This window comes from Salmo salar, chromosome 22 (assembly GCF_965601325.2).
Source record: "Salmo salar chromosome 22, fSalSal1, whole genome shotgun sequence".
In the NCBI taxonomy this organism is placed as follows: Eukaryota; Metazoa; Chordata; class Actinopteri; order Salmoniformes; family Salmonidae; genus Salmo; species Salmo salar.
In genome coordinates, this window is record NC_138312.1 from 50,312,331 (window position 1) to 50,330,086 (window position 17,756).

Consider the following 17,756-nt stretch of genomic DNA (forward strand, 5'->3'; position numbering starts at 1 on the left):
AATACTAAGAAGCCAACCTTACTGAAACACATTATTCCTATCACTCTCTTACATGCTGACCACACTGGCCGCATTGCGTGCGCAAGCATTTTAAAATCTATTTTACTCATACATGTTATTCAATCATTTCATCCAAACTACTCGTGCGTTCACGTAGCCAGGTGCTAAAATAGAACTTGGTTCAAGTCCTGCCTCTCCCATCTCCTCATTGGTTTTTAGGAGCATATGCCCACATTGGTGATTGAAAGATGAAGAGGTCCACACTCCAGTCCAGTTGGTTACAGTAATACACTTTAAAGATGGTTGCCAATGCCATATAAAATCCACAGAAGAAGACTGAACTAGGAAAGATTACTAGAAACTAACTAGGTTTCCCCTTTTAGTTGTGGATTAATTGTAGGAGTAGAGAACACACAGTTTTGTGTGACTCAAAATGGGTTGAAATTCTACAAAGATCCAGCAAAAAAAAGGACCTTGTACATTTCAGGTAAAATAACAACCCACTGTTTATATCCGAGGACAAATTGTCTAGAAACAGCAAGCTAGCTAGCTAAATATCCATTCATTTTTCGTATGTGTTTTGACCTGTCCCCAAATTAATATAGTTGGTTCAGAGTTTGTTTTGATATTTCAACCTGCATGTCCTGATGAATGGACTAAATCAACATGCGCGCGATGCCGTATTCCGGTGTAGTTACCATGTTAGGATCCCTCGCCCTGGACCCATCTTCCTCTACTACTCTCATCACTGCCTCAGCATACAACACCTTCTGTACTAATCTGATCCTAGCAACCTCAACCTGCCTTTCTCTCATCGGACACGTCTGATCTCCAGCACCATGGGTACCCGTACAGTCAACAAACACAGCTTCTTCCATCAATACTGAACATTCCTTTTTCTCATGCTCTCCTGAACACTTCTCACATGTAGGAATCTCCCTCCTGCTGCAACATGACCATAAGCTTGGCATCTATAACACTGTAATGGGTTCGGGACTAAAGCTCTCACGGGATAAGTGACACATCCTAACTTGATTTTGTTGAGTAAAGACTCTGCATCAAAACTTAGCAGGACAGACAGTGTCTTTGTTTCACCACACTCTCCACCGGGTGCCGCACCAAATGGTGGGAGTCACAGACACCTGGAATCTTCAATTTCAGTTGGTCCTCTTCAACACTTCATGCCACTCCAGTTATCACTTCTTTCAATGTAGTCCTGTTCTGGAGAGAAAACCAAGTCACAGGTCTTGTCCCTCTGGACAGAAGACACACAAACAAATAAGCACAAGTCCTTTTTGAGTTACTTTCACCAATTGAACAGTCCCCAACCTCTTCTCCACCCATCCTGACACCACATATGGATCAGCCAGAAGGCAAGGATCCATTCTCTCCAAAAATCTCACTTGTCATCATTGAGAGGAGGCCCTAGCACGATGGTCTTCACTAGGGTTGGGTGATGTCTGGAATGATACATTGTCCCACCGACCTGCCCAAACAGCGTTGATGAGTGTACTGTCTTTTTTTTACTCTGGATTTTTTTACTTATATGTTGATATGTGGTACCTGATACCTTTGAAAGGTTATTTGGAACCACACGTCATAGGCCTACTGTGTAATACGTGATACAAGACCCTTACAATGTTGATTAAAAACTATTTAAACTGAGACTGAGTGCACATGTTCAACATAGAAGCCAAAAATTCTAATTTTGTGTTTATTGTCCATTGTTCTCTCATATGCTAAATCAGAGAGTAATAATTACCTCTTCACCTGTTTGTCAGTTCTTGGGTTTCAGGCCAAACGATAAAAGTGAGCCAGCGGACCTGCTGAGCGAAGCCACTTGCAAAATATGTAAAAATAAGATAAGGGCAAAGGATGGACAGACTACAAATCTCTGTTAACATTTTCAAGTCCATCATCTCACCACATTTACTACTCTGGGACCTTGCGATAGCTGGGGCCTTTGCCAAGTCGACGAAATACAAGCGGGACAGTGTGTGATGGACACAATGCACATTTGCAGTGGTACAGTATTTGGCCAAAGAAATATGCCTTCAGAGAAATTGTCACGCTGTATAATGATAGGAGACAAGCGCAGGAATACGTAAACGTTTTTTTATTTTCTTCACCCAAACAAAAGAGCGAGGTGTAAATCTCTAAATAATACACGGGATGAGACCCGTAAAACAAGTGCAGCATAACACGTAGCATGGAAGCCGATACAACAGCACAGGTGCTCACAAGACCAACGGCCATGGTAACAATAACCAACAAGGACAATGGGGAACAGAGGGCACATATATACACATACTAATCAGGGGTAATGGGTACAAGGTGTGCGTAATGAGACAAGAAAGTCCAGGGTTGGTGGTAATGAATCCAGTTCAGTGACGCCTAGAAGGCCGGTGACGTAGACCTCGGGAGCTGGTTGGTGGTAATGAATCCAGTTCAGTACTGAGATCAAATGTTTCCTCAATAAGAAAATTGGCATATTGTCAGCCAAAACCAATCTCGTTCCATCTCCTTCCACTGCTGGCCACTGGGCTTCCTCTCATCACCATATTTGGTAGAGACAGAGCATTTGGTGTCTGTCGAACTATCAATGGTGCTTTCCCCAAAAGCTGGCTGAGAAGAGAAGCTCGGACTCGCTCAAAACTCGCACAACACTTCCTGATTATTGTCACGCCCTGACCATAGAAAGCTGTTATTTTCTATGGTAGAGTAGGTCAGGGCGTGACAGGTTTTTTTTTGTAGTTTAGTTTTTCTATGTTGTCATGTTCTAGTTTTGTATTTCTATGTTGGTTTTGTTTGGGATGATCTCCAATTAGAGGCAGCTGGTCCTCATTGTCTCTAATTGGAGATCATACTTAAGTAGGGTTTTTTTCTACCTGGGTTTGCGGGAGATTAGTGTATGTTTCTACTCTGTGTCACGGTTTGTTGTTTTTGTTCGTTCGGTTTATTTGTGTGTGTATTGCAAAGTTTCACAGTGAAAATAAAATGTGGAACGACACACACGCCACACTTTGGTCCGCTTCTCCTTACGACAACCGTGACAATTATGGTATAACTATATAATGAACAATAATTATAGGCTTAATAATAGTAGCCTAATAATAAGATAAAAAATAACATGTCTAATATAGGCTAATAGCCGAATAACAATATAGGCCTAATAACATAGCCTAGGCCTATAACAATAAAATCCTATAATAGGCTAATAATGATCATTGTTCCATAGCCTAATTGTTCTCATGCAAATTGCTTTTGACGCTCTCCGCTACATCTACAAACTACATTTGTACTTTTGCATTATGTTAATAGTAGGCTAAGTCTACCTACCTACCACATATTTATTGAAATGGACTAGGTAATTTGGCGTGATGCTCGGCTGTGCGCTGCTCAACTCCGGCGGTGCCAGTCATGTTCAAATAGGCAAAACTATAGTATGTAAGAAATGAATATCATGTCACATCACAATGTTGTCACCATCGATGATGGTTGTCAAACATCGTTGATTTCCGATTATATTGTAATATCGCCCAACCCAGGTAATTCATCCTCTCATCAGGTTAAATTTTTGAGGTACCGGTGTAATTATACATTTTTTTTGGTACTTTATGCCAATCTTTCTCACCACACCACTTCCCTCTACACTCAGCTCCTTTCCTTCTTCCTTGCTGTCCATTTCCACATCCCCACGCTCTTTCTGCTCCTTCATCCTCTGTATAGCAAACTATTCAAATATCTTGAATTTCAGGCATGCCACGTTGACTCAAAAAGCTCTCAAGAAAGTGCTCATGACTCTGTGGTCAAGCAACTGCTCTCTCCTTGAGTGACAGGGGGTAGCCAGGGTTTGGTATGGCAAGCGGCATGCAACAAGAGGAGAGGAAGAAAGACAACTCAAGTATCAAACTTGAATGAACTATAAAAAAACATTACACATGCCAGAGGTGATATCACATTTAACAAACCAAACATTGAGCATGGTTACATGCACACAATAACGATTATCAGAGTTGTGGACTCAAGTCACAAATTTGATGACTTCATAGAAAATAAAATAACTTCAGACTTAACTTGGACTTGGAGCCTCAAGGCTTTGACTTGAAACTGATGACTTGAAATTATCTGGCCAGATACAGGAGTCGCAGCATCGCCCTTGTAAAAAAAAAAACATGCAAGTTGCAACAGATAGGTTAGTGAAATGCACACTCTGCACTCTGATTGGACCAGCAAACTGTCAATCAACACAGGTCAGGTGAGCTAGCAAACAGATTGCTGATTTGCTGTACAGCTATTGGATCGGGTGAAGCTCAAACTTCAAATTGTAGGGAGAGAGGATTGCCATAATAAATAAATATGCAGCTCCAAAAATTGTTTGACAATCAATAATATTAACTGTTTACTTTGCAAGCTCACCAGTAATGGGGCAACAATTACTTGCATAGGCCTTAAAGGTCTTTTGGTATGTAATAATTACTTGAAATGTAGAATTAACTTAAGCTAGCATTTGGAATTTGTTGTTAAAATGAATTATAAGCCTACTGTGGGAAGATGCTCTCCAAACTCCCACCAGTGGAGATTGCTTTTTTCTCTTGTTCAAATGTTTGCTTTTGCTAAATGCACAGGCCCTATGTGGTAAATCTATATTCCATTTAATACTAAAATAACTACTAGCGATTCATCATTTCATCCCCGTACCTCTTGCAACATGTGGACATTTCTGTTTCATGTCTAATAGGCCTACGATGCATTTTAATTTAGCCAAACATTTCTTACCCTGCTCTGAGTGGGCGCGATGTTTAAAGCACACATGAACGTTCGCAAGACTCATGAGGTAGAAGTTCTGTTTATTTAATTCAATGATGTATGGTTTCCTTTGTTGATATTTCCCGTGTTATGTTGGAGTTCTGTGTGTCTGTGTCCTATGTCTCTATCATTGTTGTTGTGCGTAATAGGAGCATGCGGCCTCAGTGCACAGAGAACTCTTTGGAGTCAGAACGTTGAATAAGAGAAAAGGATTGTTCCATGTATGCATGGTGTTGAAATATCATTATAAATAATTACGTCTGATTAAGACTAATGTACAAATGTAACAATGGATGTGGAAATTCCCTTTATACTGAACAAAAATATAAACGCAACATGTGAAGTGTTGATGTTTCATGAGCTGAAATAAAAGATCCTAGAAATGTTCCACAGACACAAAATGATTATTTCTCTCAAATTTTGTGCACCAATTTGTTTATATCCTTGCTAATGATAATTTCTCCAATATAATCCATCCACCTGACAGGTGTGGCATATCAAGGAGCTGATTAAACAGCATATTCATTACACATGTGCACAATAAAATGCCACTCTAAAATGTGCAGCTTTGTCACACAACACAAAATCACAGATGTCTCAAGATTTGAGGGAGTGTGCATTTGGCATGATGACTGCACGAATGTCCACCAGAGCTGTTGCCAGAGAATTGAATGCTTTCAACATAGTTTTTGAGAGTTAGGCAGTACGTCCAGCCGGTCTCATAAACGCAGATCACATGTAACCACGCCAGTCCAGGACCTCCACATCTGGCTTCTTCACCTGCGGGATCGTCTGAGACCAGCCACCCGGACAGCTTATGAAATTGAGGAGTATTTGTCTGTAATGAAGCCCTTTTGTGTGGAAAAACGAATTCTGATTGGCTGAGCCTGAGTCCCAAGTGGGTGGGCCTATGCCCTCCCATGGCTGCGCCCCTGCCCAGTCATGTGAAATCCATTCATTACGGCCTAATGGATTTATTTTCATTTCATTTCCTTATATGAACTGTAACTCAGTAAAATCGAAGAAATTGTTGCATGTTGCATTTATTTTTGTTCAGTATAGCTAGATACTCACCGACTGTAGTTACATGTACAACACACATTACCTTCCTTAAAAGTAAACAGAAAACCAGCATAGGCTAACATATTGACCTGTGACCTTTTTATTGGCAAGTCTTTAGCGAGCTAGTCAGCTACTTTTTCACGTGGTGACATGCTAGCCAACGTTAGCCCACCAGTGAAGGGATATTTTGCTTGCTAGTTAACATTAACTCACCGGTAGTGTAGTCAGACTTGCTAGCTAATGTTAGGCCATGGCAAGGATAGTTGGTTAGCTAGCATGTCAACACTTACAAATGTCTGAATACACAAACGGTGAGCTAATGTTAAATAGCTAGCTAAATATCGCCTGGTAGGCTAGCTAGTTAGGCACCTTGGTTGACTAGTTAGCTACATTAGCTAAAGTTGGCTAGTTGGCTCACAAAGGACTTGTGGGCTCAATGTTTTCCCATACAAAACACAAACAATTTTGTTCCATGAGTGCATCTGTTGTACATGACTAATCAAATAACCTGTAGTCAGTTATACATGTCAGCATGGATGGAAATTAAGCTAGCCTGAGTCTAGTACTTGTCAGACTGGGCTAGTAGACAATGTGCCAAACTAGCCTGAGACAGCAATGAAATGGCTGGTAGAAAATGTGCCAAACTAGCCTGACACAGCAGTGAAATGTTGCCTTACAAACATCACATGCCACAGATTTAGGATCTGAATGTAGAAATCGTGGTCTGCTGGCCAGTGCCCAAAATCCGTATGTTACAGCGCTGCGTGTCAGTCCCTTTCAGACAATCCCTCTATTACTGTTGGTCCTCCTCATTGACCTCACAGCTGAGGGTTTTAACTTTCCTCTTGAGAATTAGAATCCGAAGTACAGTCGTATAGCTCATCGCAATACTTCACCTCTTAGGGCAAATAGTACCCTAGACTGTCCTGATCATCTAGTTGAGCATTCCAGATAATTCCTCCATCCCAACAGAAATGTCCCATCCACATAGTCAGATTTTAAATGTGCAGATAGACCAAGGCCCAGTCTATTTTACCATTACTATAGTCAAGGCTGTGGGTTATGGTAGATGAATATAGATGTTACCATTTTAGTAATCAACCTAGCTAGCTAGTCAAATAAAAGTTTTTTTGTCTTTCTGACGGGCGGACCGGAAACCTAATGACAACACTCAGGTTTGCAGCTGTCATTTTCCGTTGGGACAGAAAAATGGCCCTGTATTTACCAGAGAAGGTCATCCACCATGGCAGAAGAGAAAGATCCAGACTCATCCACCATAACCTATTCTAGGAGCCTATTGTTTGTGTATGATCTTTATTCATTGCTAACTTGTTTTTCAACAATGTCAGGTACATGCAGGTATGACTGCGTGAGAAATAATTAGAATATCAAATCAACTTTTATTGGTCACATGCACATATTTAGCAGATGTTATTGCGGGTGTAGCGAAATCCTTCTGTTTCTAGCTCCAACCGTGCACTATTATCTAAGAATTCACAACAATACACACAAATATAAAAGTAAAATTGGAATTGAGAACTATATAAATATTAGGATGAGCAATGTTGGAGTAGCAATGACTAAAATACAGTAGAATAGAATACAGTATATACATATGAAATGAGTAAAGCAGCATGTAAACATTATTAAAGTGACTAGTGTTCCATTATTAAAGTGGCCAGTGATTCCATGTTTACGTACATGGGGCAGCAGCCTCTAAGGTGCAGGGTTGAGTAACCGGGTGGTAGCAGGCTAGTGATGGCTATTTAACAGTCCGATGGCCTTGAGATAGAAGCTGTTTTTCAGTCTCTCGGTCCCCGGCTTTTATGCGCCTGTAAAAGTAAATTTGCTCGTCTGGTAGGCTCGTGTCACTGGGCAGCTCACGGCTGTGCTTTCCTTTGTAGTCTGTAATAGTTTGCAAGCCCTGCCACTGTAACCGATGTGAAATGGCTAGTTAGTTAGTGGTGGTGCGCGCTAATAGCGTTTCAATCAGTGACGTCACTCGCTCTGAGACCTGATGTGGTTGTTCCCCTTGCGTTGCAAGGGCCGCGGCTTTTGTGGTGCGATGGGTAACGATGCTTCGTGGGTGTCAGTTGTTGATGTGTGCAAGGGTCCCTGGTTCGAGCCCAGGTTGGGGCGAAGAGACGGAACCTACACTGTTACACCACATCCGATGAGCGTCGGTACCGGTGTAGTACGATTCAGTCTTTGTCCTGTATTGACGCTTTGCTTGTTTGATAGTTCGTCGGAGGGCATAGCGGGATTTCTTATAAGCGTCCAGGTTAGAGTCCTGCTCCTTGAAAGTGGCAGCTCTACCCTTTAGCTCTGTGCGGATGTTGCCTTTAATCCATGGCTTCTGGTTGGGTGTGTATGTACAGTGGGGGAAAATTTGTTTTGATCCCCTGCTGATTTTGTACGTTTGACCACTGACAAAGAAAGGATCCGTCTATAATTTTAATGGTAGGTTTATTTGAACAGTGAGAGACAGAATAACAACAAAAATATCCAGAAAAACACATGTCAAAAATGTATTTGACCCCCTCTCAATCAGAAAGATTTCTGGCTCCCAGGTGTCTTTTATACAGGTAACGAGCTGAGATTAGGAGCACACTCTTAAAGGGAGTGCACCTAATCTCGGCTTGTTACCTGTGTAAAAGACATCTGTCCACAGAAGCAATCAATCAATCAGATTCCAAACTCTCCACCGTGGCCAAGACCAAAGAGCTCTCCAAGGATGTCAAGGACAAGATTGTAGACCTATACAAGGCTGGAATGGGCTACAAGACCATTGCCAAGCAGCTTGGTGAGAAGGTGACAACATTTGGTGTGATTATTCGCAAATGGAAGAAACACAAATGAACTGTCAATATCCCTCGGCCTGGAGCTCCATGCAAGATCTCACCTCGTAGAGTTGCAATGATCATGAGAACGGTGAGGAATCAGCCCAGAACTACACGGGAGGATTTTGTCAATGATCTCAAGGCAGCTGGGACCATAGTCACCAAGAAAACAATTGGTAACACACTACGCCGTGAAGGACTGAAATCCTGCAGCGCCCGCAAGGTCCCTCTGCTCAAGAAAGCACATATACATGCCCGTCTGAAGTTTGCCAATGATCATCTGAATGACTCAGAGGACAACTGGTGAAAGTGTTGTGGTCAGATGAGACCAAAATGGAGCTCTTTGGCATCAACTCAACTCGCCGTGTTTGGAGGAGGAGGAATGCTGCCTATGACCCCAAGAACATCATCTCCACCGTCAAACATGGAGGTGGAAACATTATGCTTTGGGGGTGTTTTTCTGCTAAGGGGACAGGACAACTTCACCGCATCAAAGGGACGATGGACGGGGCCATGTACCGTCAAATCTTGGGTGAGAACCTCCTTCCCTCAGCCAGGGCATTGAAAATGGGTTGTGGATGGGTATTCCAGCATGACAATGACCCAAATCACACAGCCAAGGCAACAAAGGAGTGGCTCAAGAAGAAGCACATTAAGGTCCTGGAGTGGCCTAGCCAGTCTCCAGACCTTAATCCCATAGAAAATCTGTGGAGGGAGCTGAAGGTTTGAGTTGCCAAACGTCAGCCTCGAAACCTTAATGACTTGGAGAAGATCTGCAAAGAGGAGTGGGACAAAATCCCTCCTGAGATGTGTGCAAACCTGGTGGCCAACTACAAGAAACGTCTGACCTCTGTGATTGCCTTCAAGGGTCTTGCCACCAAGTACTAAGTCATGTTTTGTAGAGGGGTCAAATACTTATTTCCCTCATTAAAATGCAAATCAATTTATAACATTTTTGACATGCCTTTTTCTGGATTTTTTTTGTTATTCTGTCTCTCACTGTTCAAATAAACCTACCATTAAAATTATAGACTGATCATTTCTTTGTCAGTGGGCAAACGTACAAAATCAGCAGGGGATAAAATACTTTTTTCTCTCACTGTACAGTCACTGTGGGGACGACATCATCGATGCACGTATTGATGAAGCCAGTGACTGATCTGGTGTACTCCTCAAAACCATCAGAGGAATCCCGGAACATATTCCAGTCTGTGCCAGCAAAACAGTCCTGTAGCTTAGCATCACCGTCATCTGACCTCTTCTTTATTGACCCTCCTTTGATGTCCTCCTCTTCGTTATGTGTGCCCCACTTCTCAGACAACATCCCATCCAAGGACTGTGAACATCTTGAAATGCATTTGTTGTAAGAAATGTGCTATATATATTAAGTTTAATTTGATGACATTACAGCTGCAGAATATTTAATAAACTGTAATTGTCACATAAGGACAAGTGCAGTTTTCCATAAACTTTTATTTATAAGTTGGGATTTTATTACTTGACATATCAATCATATAGTGGATCCTTTAAATCAAGACTGAATGCATGTACCACTCTGAATAAATAAATAATATGCATTTGAAGATTTGTCATGCAACTACAATACAGGCTGGATGTCTAAACAAAGTCAATTCTGAATGTCAATAGACTTTTAGATTCATTCATCAATGTCAACATTCTAAAACTGAGTTATTAGTCATGGAAGTCTGGTATCCAGGGGTCATCTTTTTAATGATTATATAATTGACTAAGTGTCTCTTTACTTGTAGAATGTTGACAGCTGTATAGAAAACATTGTATTGCTAAGATGCTCAAACTTAACTTAATAGCTACACTCACCGACACAGTATAAACTTTATCTGGCATGCTGGCCCTGACCAAACCCGTGGGTTGCCTCTCACTGTAGCTGCATTTCACCACATGGCCAGACTTACAGTGGTATTCTCCACTTGTAATGCTCTTATGCTCATCCTTTAAAAATACCATAAGGTCTCAAATAGACACCAAAGTCAACATACTGTACAAACAATTATCTGGGCTATGTAAAACAAAATGATTTTTTTGTATATATTCCTCTGCTAACAAACTAGTTAAAGTATAGTCAGTGGCTAGCTAAAACAGATTAAGTTAATGGATTGGGCACAGAAGGTATCTGATCGCGCCGGTGAACGGTAGTTGACAAGTGTCAGCTAGAGATGATGTGCTGGAGATTCCTGCAGGAATGTGTAGTCTTGCTGAGGTCTACTCTGTTGCTAATTAGCATTTCAAATTCTTGAGTAAATTGAGGCGAATACATTGAGAAAACGAACCTTGTTCGAGAGAGAATTACGTGGCTATCAAAAGGTCACGCCAGGGTAAGCCTACATGAAACACAGACCTTATATGAAGTAGTTCTAAAATTCCAGACGCAAAAGTTAATGGGGAAAAAACGTTTAGATCCATTACCGGGTTTTACCAGTAGGTTTTATGTGTATTATGACGTGTCCACTGTGCCTGTCTATAGTGTGCAACTTACGTTTGCAATTCGGGGCAGTCCTGCATGTGGTCATCCGCCTTTGACATATTGTTTGTGTGACACTTTTGAATGTGGTTCAAAAGTGAAATAAAAGTATTTGAGTTTTTTGCCCCTGCCTACCGGAGTCCTTCTTGCTAACTAGACGGTGTCCTTCACTCCTGCTTGCCCTCACCGTCTTTAACAAAACAGACCGGTTGCACCCCGGTCTGCTGTGAGTCCTCCTTGCTAGCTAGGTAGCTGGAGCGACAGTGCGGGGAAAAGGAAAACTGTCTAGCTAGCTGCCATTATCGCCCCAGACCCTATCTAACGCCACCTACTGTACTGGAGCGCCCCCCATGCCTGTACTAAATGTATACTTGACCAAATGAAGTATAAAGAGGGGTTCCTACAGGTGCAGGAATGCCCCGTATTGCGGACCACAGTTGCACCCTTCTAGGAAATCTTGTTTATTTTGACCTTCGGCTCAAAAAACAGCTGAAACAGACCAGTCGATTTGCAATGACGTACTCGAACGTGCGCGTCCTCGCTATTCAGTGACAAAGATGGCGGCCGCCGCCGGTTCAGGTAATCTAATTTCCCGTTCACACATATGTGATATTCATTTGAGGAGCTTGTATTTTACGTTTAATTTAATAGCTATATTACATTCCGTTATGAAACAATCTCAAAGACATGCCACAATTCCCCGAGACATGTTTACTAGATGAATGTGGGTGAGTTAGGTCAGCCAGTATTGCTAGCTACTAACTAGCTAACGTTAGCGCAGTTTGCTCTTCTCCGACTATTTGTAACTCTCGACCAACTCACTTGGTGCATTTACAATATTACTTGATTCTGCCATAATTTGTATATAAAATATTGTATTTGTGTTTCTAGTGTGGTTTAGCCATCGTCTGTGTATTCGTCTAACTTACTAGCTAGCCTATTCAACTGCAGCGTCATGTTTCTACGCAGCTAACGACGCTAACATTACTAGTAACGTTAGCTGGTACCAGTGGCAGCTGAACCGAGACAACTTGAAAATCGAGCTTGGCAGAACTAGTATACATGTTTCGAATAACTGAAATAGCTAACTATAGCTGGCATCTGTCAAAATGCATTTCTCCAACTGTTTGTTAGCGGTTAGTTAAGTAAAACGGGGTGGGTATAATTTGTGGAACGTTCCAACAGGAATCTGTTCCAAAAACGTAGTAAAGTACAAAGTTGCCAACAAACAACGCATACAAAGAAGCACGATCAATTCACCTAGCTAACTAGCTGCCGAATAGGCATTAACTCACCACTTAGTTTATTCTTAATGTTTGTCCATAGGCTACCAGAGACATTTTTCGGAATAAACGTAGTCAGTGTAAACATAATGAAATAGCCCAGTCCCTACCCGGTATCTTATTCGGCCGCTATACAACTTTGGATGCGTTGTTTGTTGGCAACCTTGTTATTTATTTCGTTTTTGGAACAGATTCATGTTGGAACGTTCCACAAATTATACCCACCCCCCGCACCTCAATGATTCAGAGGGGTTGGGTGAAATGCGGAAGATGCATTCAGTTGCACATCTGACTAGGTATCCCCCTTTCCTTTTCGATACCTAACAAGCAAGTGCACTTTGGCCATCGTCTACACACCCACAACTTGAGAAAGTGATGGCTATGGCAATTGCATGTGTCAGATTCAGAGGTGTGTGGATAATATAGGCTAGCTAGTTACTTGGTTCCCACTAATTGTATTTGATTAGCTAACATACAATTAGCGGAGGAGGGTTGTGTTAAATGAATCGCTATCAAAATCCATAGAATTAGGCCTAGCTACATGTTTGCCTAACATTTTGATGAAAGGAATGGAACGATCTAAGAGTACTGCAGTATTGCTCTCACATTATAGATCCTAAGTGACTTAAACCTCTCAAGCATCATCCGGTTTTTAACTTTCATGTTTTCCTGTATAAACCATATTACAATGAACAGTATTTTCAACCTTGCTCCACACTTTGCATTTTTTATGAACAATTCAACAGAACCCATTGAGTAAACTTGGCACCCTAGTCTGTGTGCAGTGCAGTGAATTTTCAGTTTACATTGTAGTAACTACTAGAGATGTGTGGTTGAAAAATGTCTGCTTTGAACTTTGTATGTTTTAAAAGTCATCAAAGTTCCCCGTAACTTCCGGCTACTGGAGGAGCTGGAAGAGGGCCAGAAGGGTGTTGGAGACGGGACAGTGAGCTGGGGACTGGAGGACGATGAAGACATAATGCTGACTCGCTGGACAGGCATGATCATAGGGCCTCCCAGGGTAATGGAAAACCAACGACACACACACACACAAACGCCATAAGGCCTCTCAGGGTGACAGACCAAACACCATCACGCCACAGAAATCCTTGCTTAGTCAGTCCTGGTTTCCTCAATTCTTCTCAAGTGCATTGTATTTCCTTCTCTAAATTATAAGCGTTGGGGAAGTGAGAAAACAAGGACGTCGCAAACGGATTTGACAGCTAATGCCACTTTCTGACACAGCAACTGTCGCTTTTCACATCTATATCCACAGTTGACGATCAATATGGAATCACCTCTATTTTAACCCCAATTGAGGAATGGAAACATATGGAACATTTTGATTTTAGAGGATGAGCTGCTGCTCAATCATAGCCAAGAACACTGCTTCAGCTAAACCATGCACACCGCAGGTCAGCTCTAAACCATGCTCAAGTGGCAGGTTTGAAATCGCTAGCTAGTTAGTTAGCTGTTTGCACTAATAGCGGCCATCATGGTGTGATGTCACCCACCCTGAGACCTAAAGTAGTGTTGCCCTCACCCAACCAAAACCATCATTTTGTCAGCTTATGTCAGCATACATGTGTTTTTGTTGATGTTGCTTGTGAGCATGAACAAAGAGGATAAACATAGCATAAATCACCTTTCTCCCAGTGGAGGAACCGATGATTTACAGTGCCTTCGGAAAGTATTCAGACCCCTTGACTTTTTCCAAATTTTGTTACGTTAGTCTTATTCTAAAATGGATTAAAAAATAATAATCCTAAATCTGTCCACAATACCCCATAATGACAAAGCGAAAATAGGTTTTTAGAAAAATTAGAAATACTTTATTGTCATAAGTATTCAGACCCTAAGCTATGAGACTCGATATTGAGCACAGGTGCATCCTGTTTCTGTTGATCATCCTTGAGATGTTTCTACAACTTGATTGGAGTCCACCTGTGGTAAATTGATTGGACATTTGGAATCACACCAGTAGGTCCCACAGTTGACGGTGCATGTCTGAGCAAAAACCAAGCCATGAGGTCGAAGGAATTGTCCATAGAGCTCCGAGACAGGATTGTGTCGATGCACAGATCTGGGGAAGGGTACCAGAACATTTCCCGCAGCATTGAAGGTCCCCAAGAACACAGTGGCCTCCATCATTCTTAAATGGAAGACGTTTGGAACCACCAAGACTCTTCCTAGAGCTGGCTGCCCGGCCAAACTGAGCAATTTCGGGAGAAGGGCCTTGGTCAGGACAGAGTTCTAGAGTTCCTCTGTGGAGATGGGAGAACCTTCCAGAAGGACAACCATCTCTGCAGCACTCCACCAATCAGGCCTTTATGATAGTGGCCAGACAGAAGCCACTCCTCAGTAAAAGGAACCTGACAGCCCGCTTGGAGCTCAGACCATGAGAATCAAGATTCTCTGGTCTGATGAAACCAAGATTGAACTCTTTGACCAGAATGCCAAGCATCACGTCTGGAGGAAACCTGGCACCATTCCTACGGTGGATCATGTTGGGGGCAGCATGCTGTGGGGCTGTTTTTCTCTCTCCATCCAACCTGACAGAGCCCGAGAGGATCTGCAGAGATGAATGGTAGAAACTCCCCAAATACAGGTGTGCCAGGCTTGTAGCATCATACCCAAGAAGACTTGATGCTGTAATTGCTGCCAAATGGGCTTCAACAGAGTTCTGAGTAAAGGGTCTGAATACTTATGTAAATATGATATTTCAGTTTTTATTTTTTATAAATTAGCTAAAAATTCTAAACCGGTTTTTACTTTGTCATCGGGTGGTGTGTGTGTAGATTGATGAGGGGGAAAAAAGCTATTTAAAACATTTTTAAAATAAAGCTGTAACGTAACAATGTGAAAAGTCAAGTGGTCTGAATGCTTTCCGAAGGCACTGTGTGTATCTCTCTCTCTCACTCACACACACACACACACCATTGGGAGGAACACACCATGATCGCGACAGCAATATACTTGAAATGTAAAAATTCGAATTCTATTGGGATAGCCACAGGCGTTTTGCAAACAAAGGATGAAACATCCATGAGTCAAAGAATCACGCGCACCTCCGTTTTGCTGGTATTCAGCAGCCCAATAACAAGCTTACTTACTGTCATGGCTCACCGCTCATGATGATAACCAAGACCCAGTACCACGTGACAAATAAACATTGATTTGACAGCAACCCACTACCATGCAGGCTTTATCTTGAACCAAAACCTGTTTCAGGACTTAAATCTTGCCTTCTTTCTGATGTCTTTCTTCCAGACAATCTACGAGAACAGGATGTACAGTCTAAAGGTAGAATGTGGACCCAGATATCCTGAGTCTCCCCCTTTTGTCCGATTTGTGACCAAGATCAATCTGAATGGCGTGCACAACTCAAACGGTGTGGTAAGTCTCAGGTCATGCATGTCCTGTTGTTCAGGTTGGATTCAGCACCTTTTTGTATTTTGGAGTATGTGGCCGGAAGGCCTACAGCTTGAAAGGCACAGCGGATTCATTACCTACAGACGCAGGACTGGTTTTCCAGACCCAGATGAAGTCCTAAACTAAAAAGCACTTGAAACTCTACTGAACGTGGTTTTAGTCCAGGAATCTGCGTTTGAGCATCAACTTTCAGTAGACAGGCGAAGCGCTAGTACGCTTAACTGAAAGTATACTGTTTGTTTACAGTATACTAAAATTAGCTGTGTGTGTATATATCTCTCACACTCATTAAGTTTGTAGTATACAGTATGTTAGTATGAGTATTCGAACACAGCTTATGTCTTTTCCAAGTTGTGTGTGAGTCTTACATGGCTGTAACCTCCCCTCAGGTGGACACGCGGGCGGTGGCGGCACTGGCTAAGTGGCAGAACTCGTACAGCATCCGTGTGGTGCTGCAGGAGCTCCGGAGGCTCATGATGTGTAAAGAGAACATGAAGCTCCCCCAGCCGCCCGAAGGCCAGGTCTTCAGCAACTGAGCTCCCTGGCCCTGACGAGCCCTGCTATCCCTATTCTCCCTCACTATCTCCATCCAACACACACACACGTAAACCTACACATACAGTACATGCACTGATTCAATGCTTCCTCACATGTGCACACTCGCACGAACCCCCACACACAGCGTTACGTTCCCCTTATTTTTCTGAGACTCTCGAATACTCTGTTCTCACGTAAGCTCTTTTGCCAGGCCCCTCTCACCTTCTGTCCTAAATGCCATGCCCACTTCCCCTCTCTCCTCTCTCTCTCTCTCTCCTCTCTCTACTCTACTCTACTCTACTCTACTCTACTCTACTCTACTCTACTCTCACTCTCACTCGACTGAGATGGTTGCACAGGTGGACTCCACCCCCCCCATCATCTACCCAACTGTGCAGACCAGACATTACGATACAAATTACTGTACATCTTACTAATCTTTTTTTTTTTTTAATCTTTGTGTTCTTCATCCAGATTGTAAAATAACAAATTATCTTATTGAGTGTACCTATCTTATGTGTGTGCTGGATTCTTCAACCCAAGGGTGGTGGCATTTACTCTGTACTGTAGTGTGTAGCAGGGGTGGAAATCAAGATGACTTGCTGCGCCGCAAAAGAAAAGTAGATCCCATGGCCCCACTGAAATGTGGACAGTGAAGTTGCAACTGTTCTGCTCTTAATGTCGCTGCAAGAGTCTAGTTTTTATCTGATTCTGCTTGCCCTGTTGGACTACGCAGTGGCTTAGGATACACTGCATAGTCTTGCCAGGGTCTGTTTCTGAAATCAAAAAAGTGACCCCACCCTTAAGTTTTATTTTTTGAACCACTCTTGGTGAAACGGCTTGGGAGGGAATTAAAACGTTTATTGGTGTTTTTCAGGCTAGCATTGGTCTCAAACTGAGTAACCAGCTTCTCAATCCCGATTATGTGAATTTCTGGGCCTTGGCACGTGTACGGTACATGGGATTAGGCATTCAAAACAGTGTGTGTATCAACTGGGCACACTCGGGTCATCGCCCACTCCTATTTTAAACCTCTGGCCTCTCTGCCATGTGGTTTGTTACGCTTTGTGATTGAATGGGGAGGAAGTACATTTTGAGGGGAGGGGTTAAATTACATTGGGTTTCAAATACTTATCTTATGTGCTTGGCACCTTTTTCAGGTTCACATTACTAGGTGGAGAATGATGAGTTAGTTTTTTGTTTCATCTTTAGGGCTGACCTGTGTATGTTCGTTGAGGTTATCTCATACAGTGGGCCCACTGAATGCAATGTATGGCTTTAGATGTTTATTTT

General features: G+C 42.3%; 1 protein-coding gene across 1 annotated transcript; it reads left to right on the plus strand.

Annotated features, from left to right (window-relative positions):
* The first annotated feature begins 11,767 nt into the window (after window positions 1-11,767).
* Window positions 11,768-16,888, plus strand: LOC100136508 (ubiquitin-conjugating enzyme E2 variant 1-like). The gene is given in 4 exon segments (NM_001123616.1): window positions 11,768-11,790; window positions 13,367-13,515; window positions 15,765-15,890; window positions 16,316-16,888. Coding segments are annotated over 4 exon segments (444 nt in total). The 5' UTR covers window position 11,768; the 3' UTR covers window positions 16,463-16,888.
* Window positions 16,889-17,756: the final 868 nt, after the last annotated feature.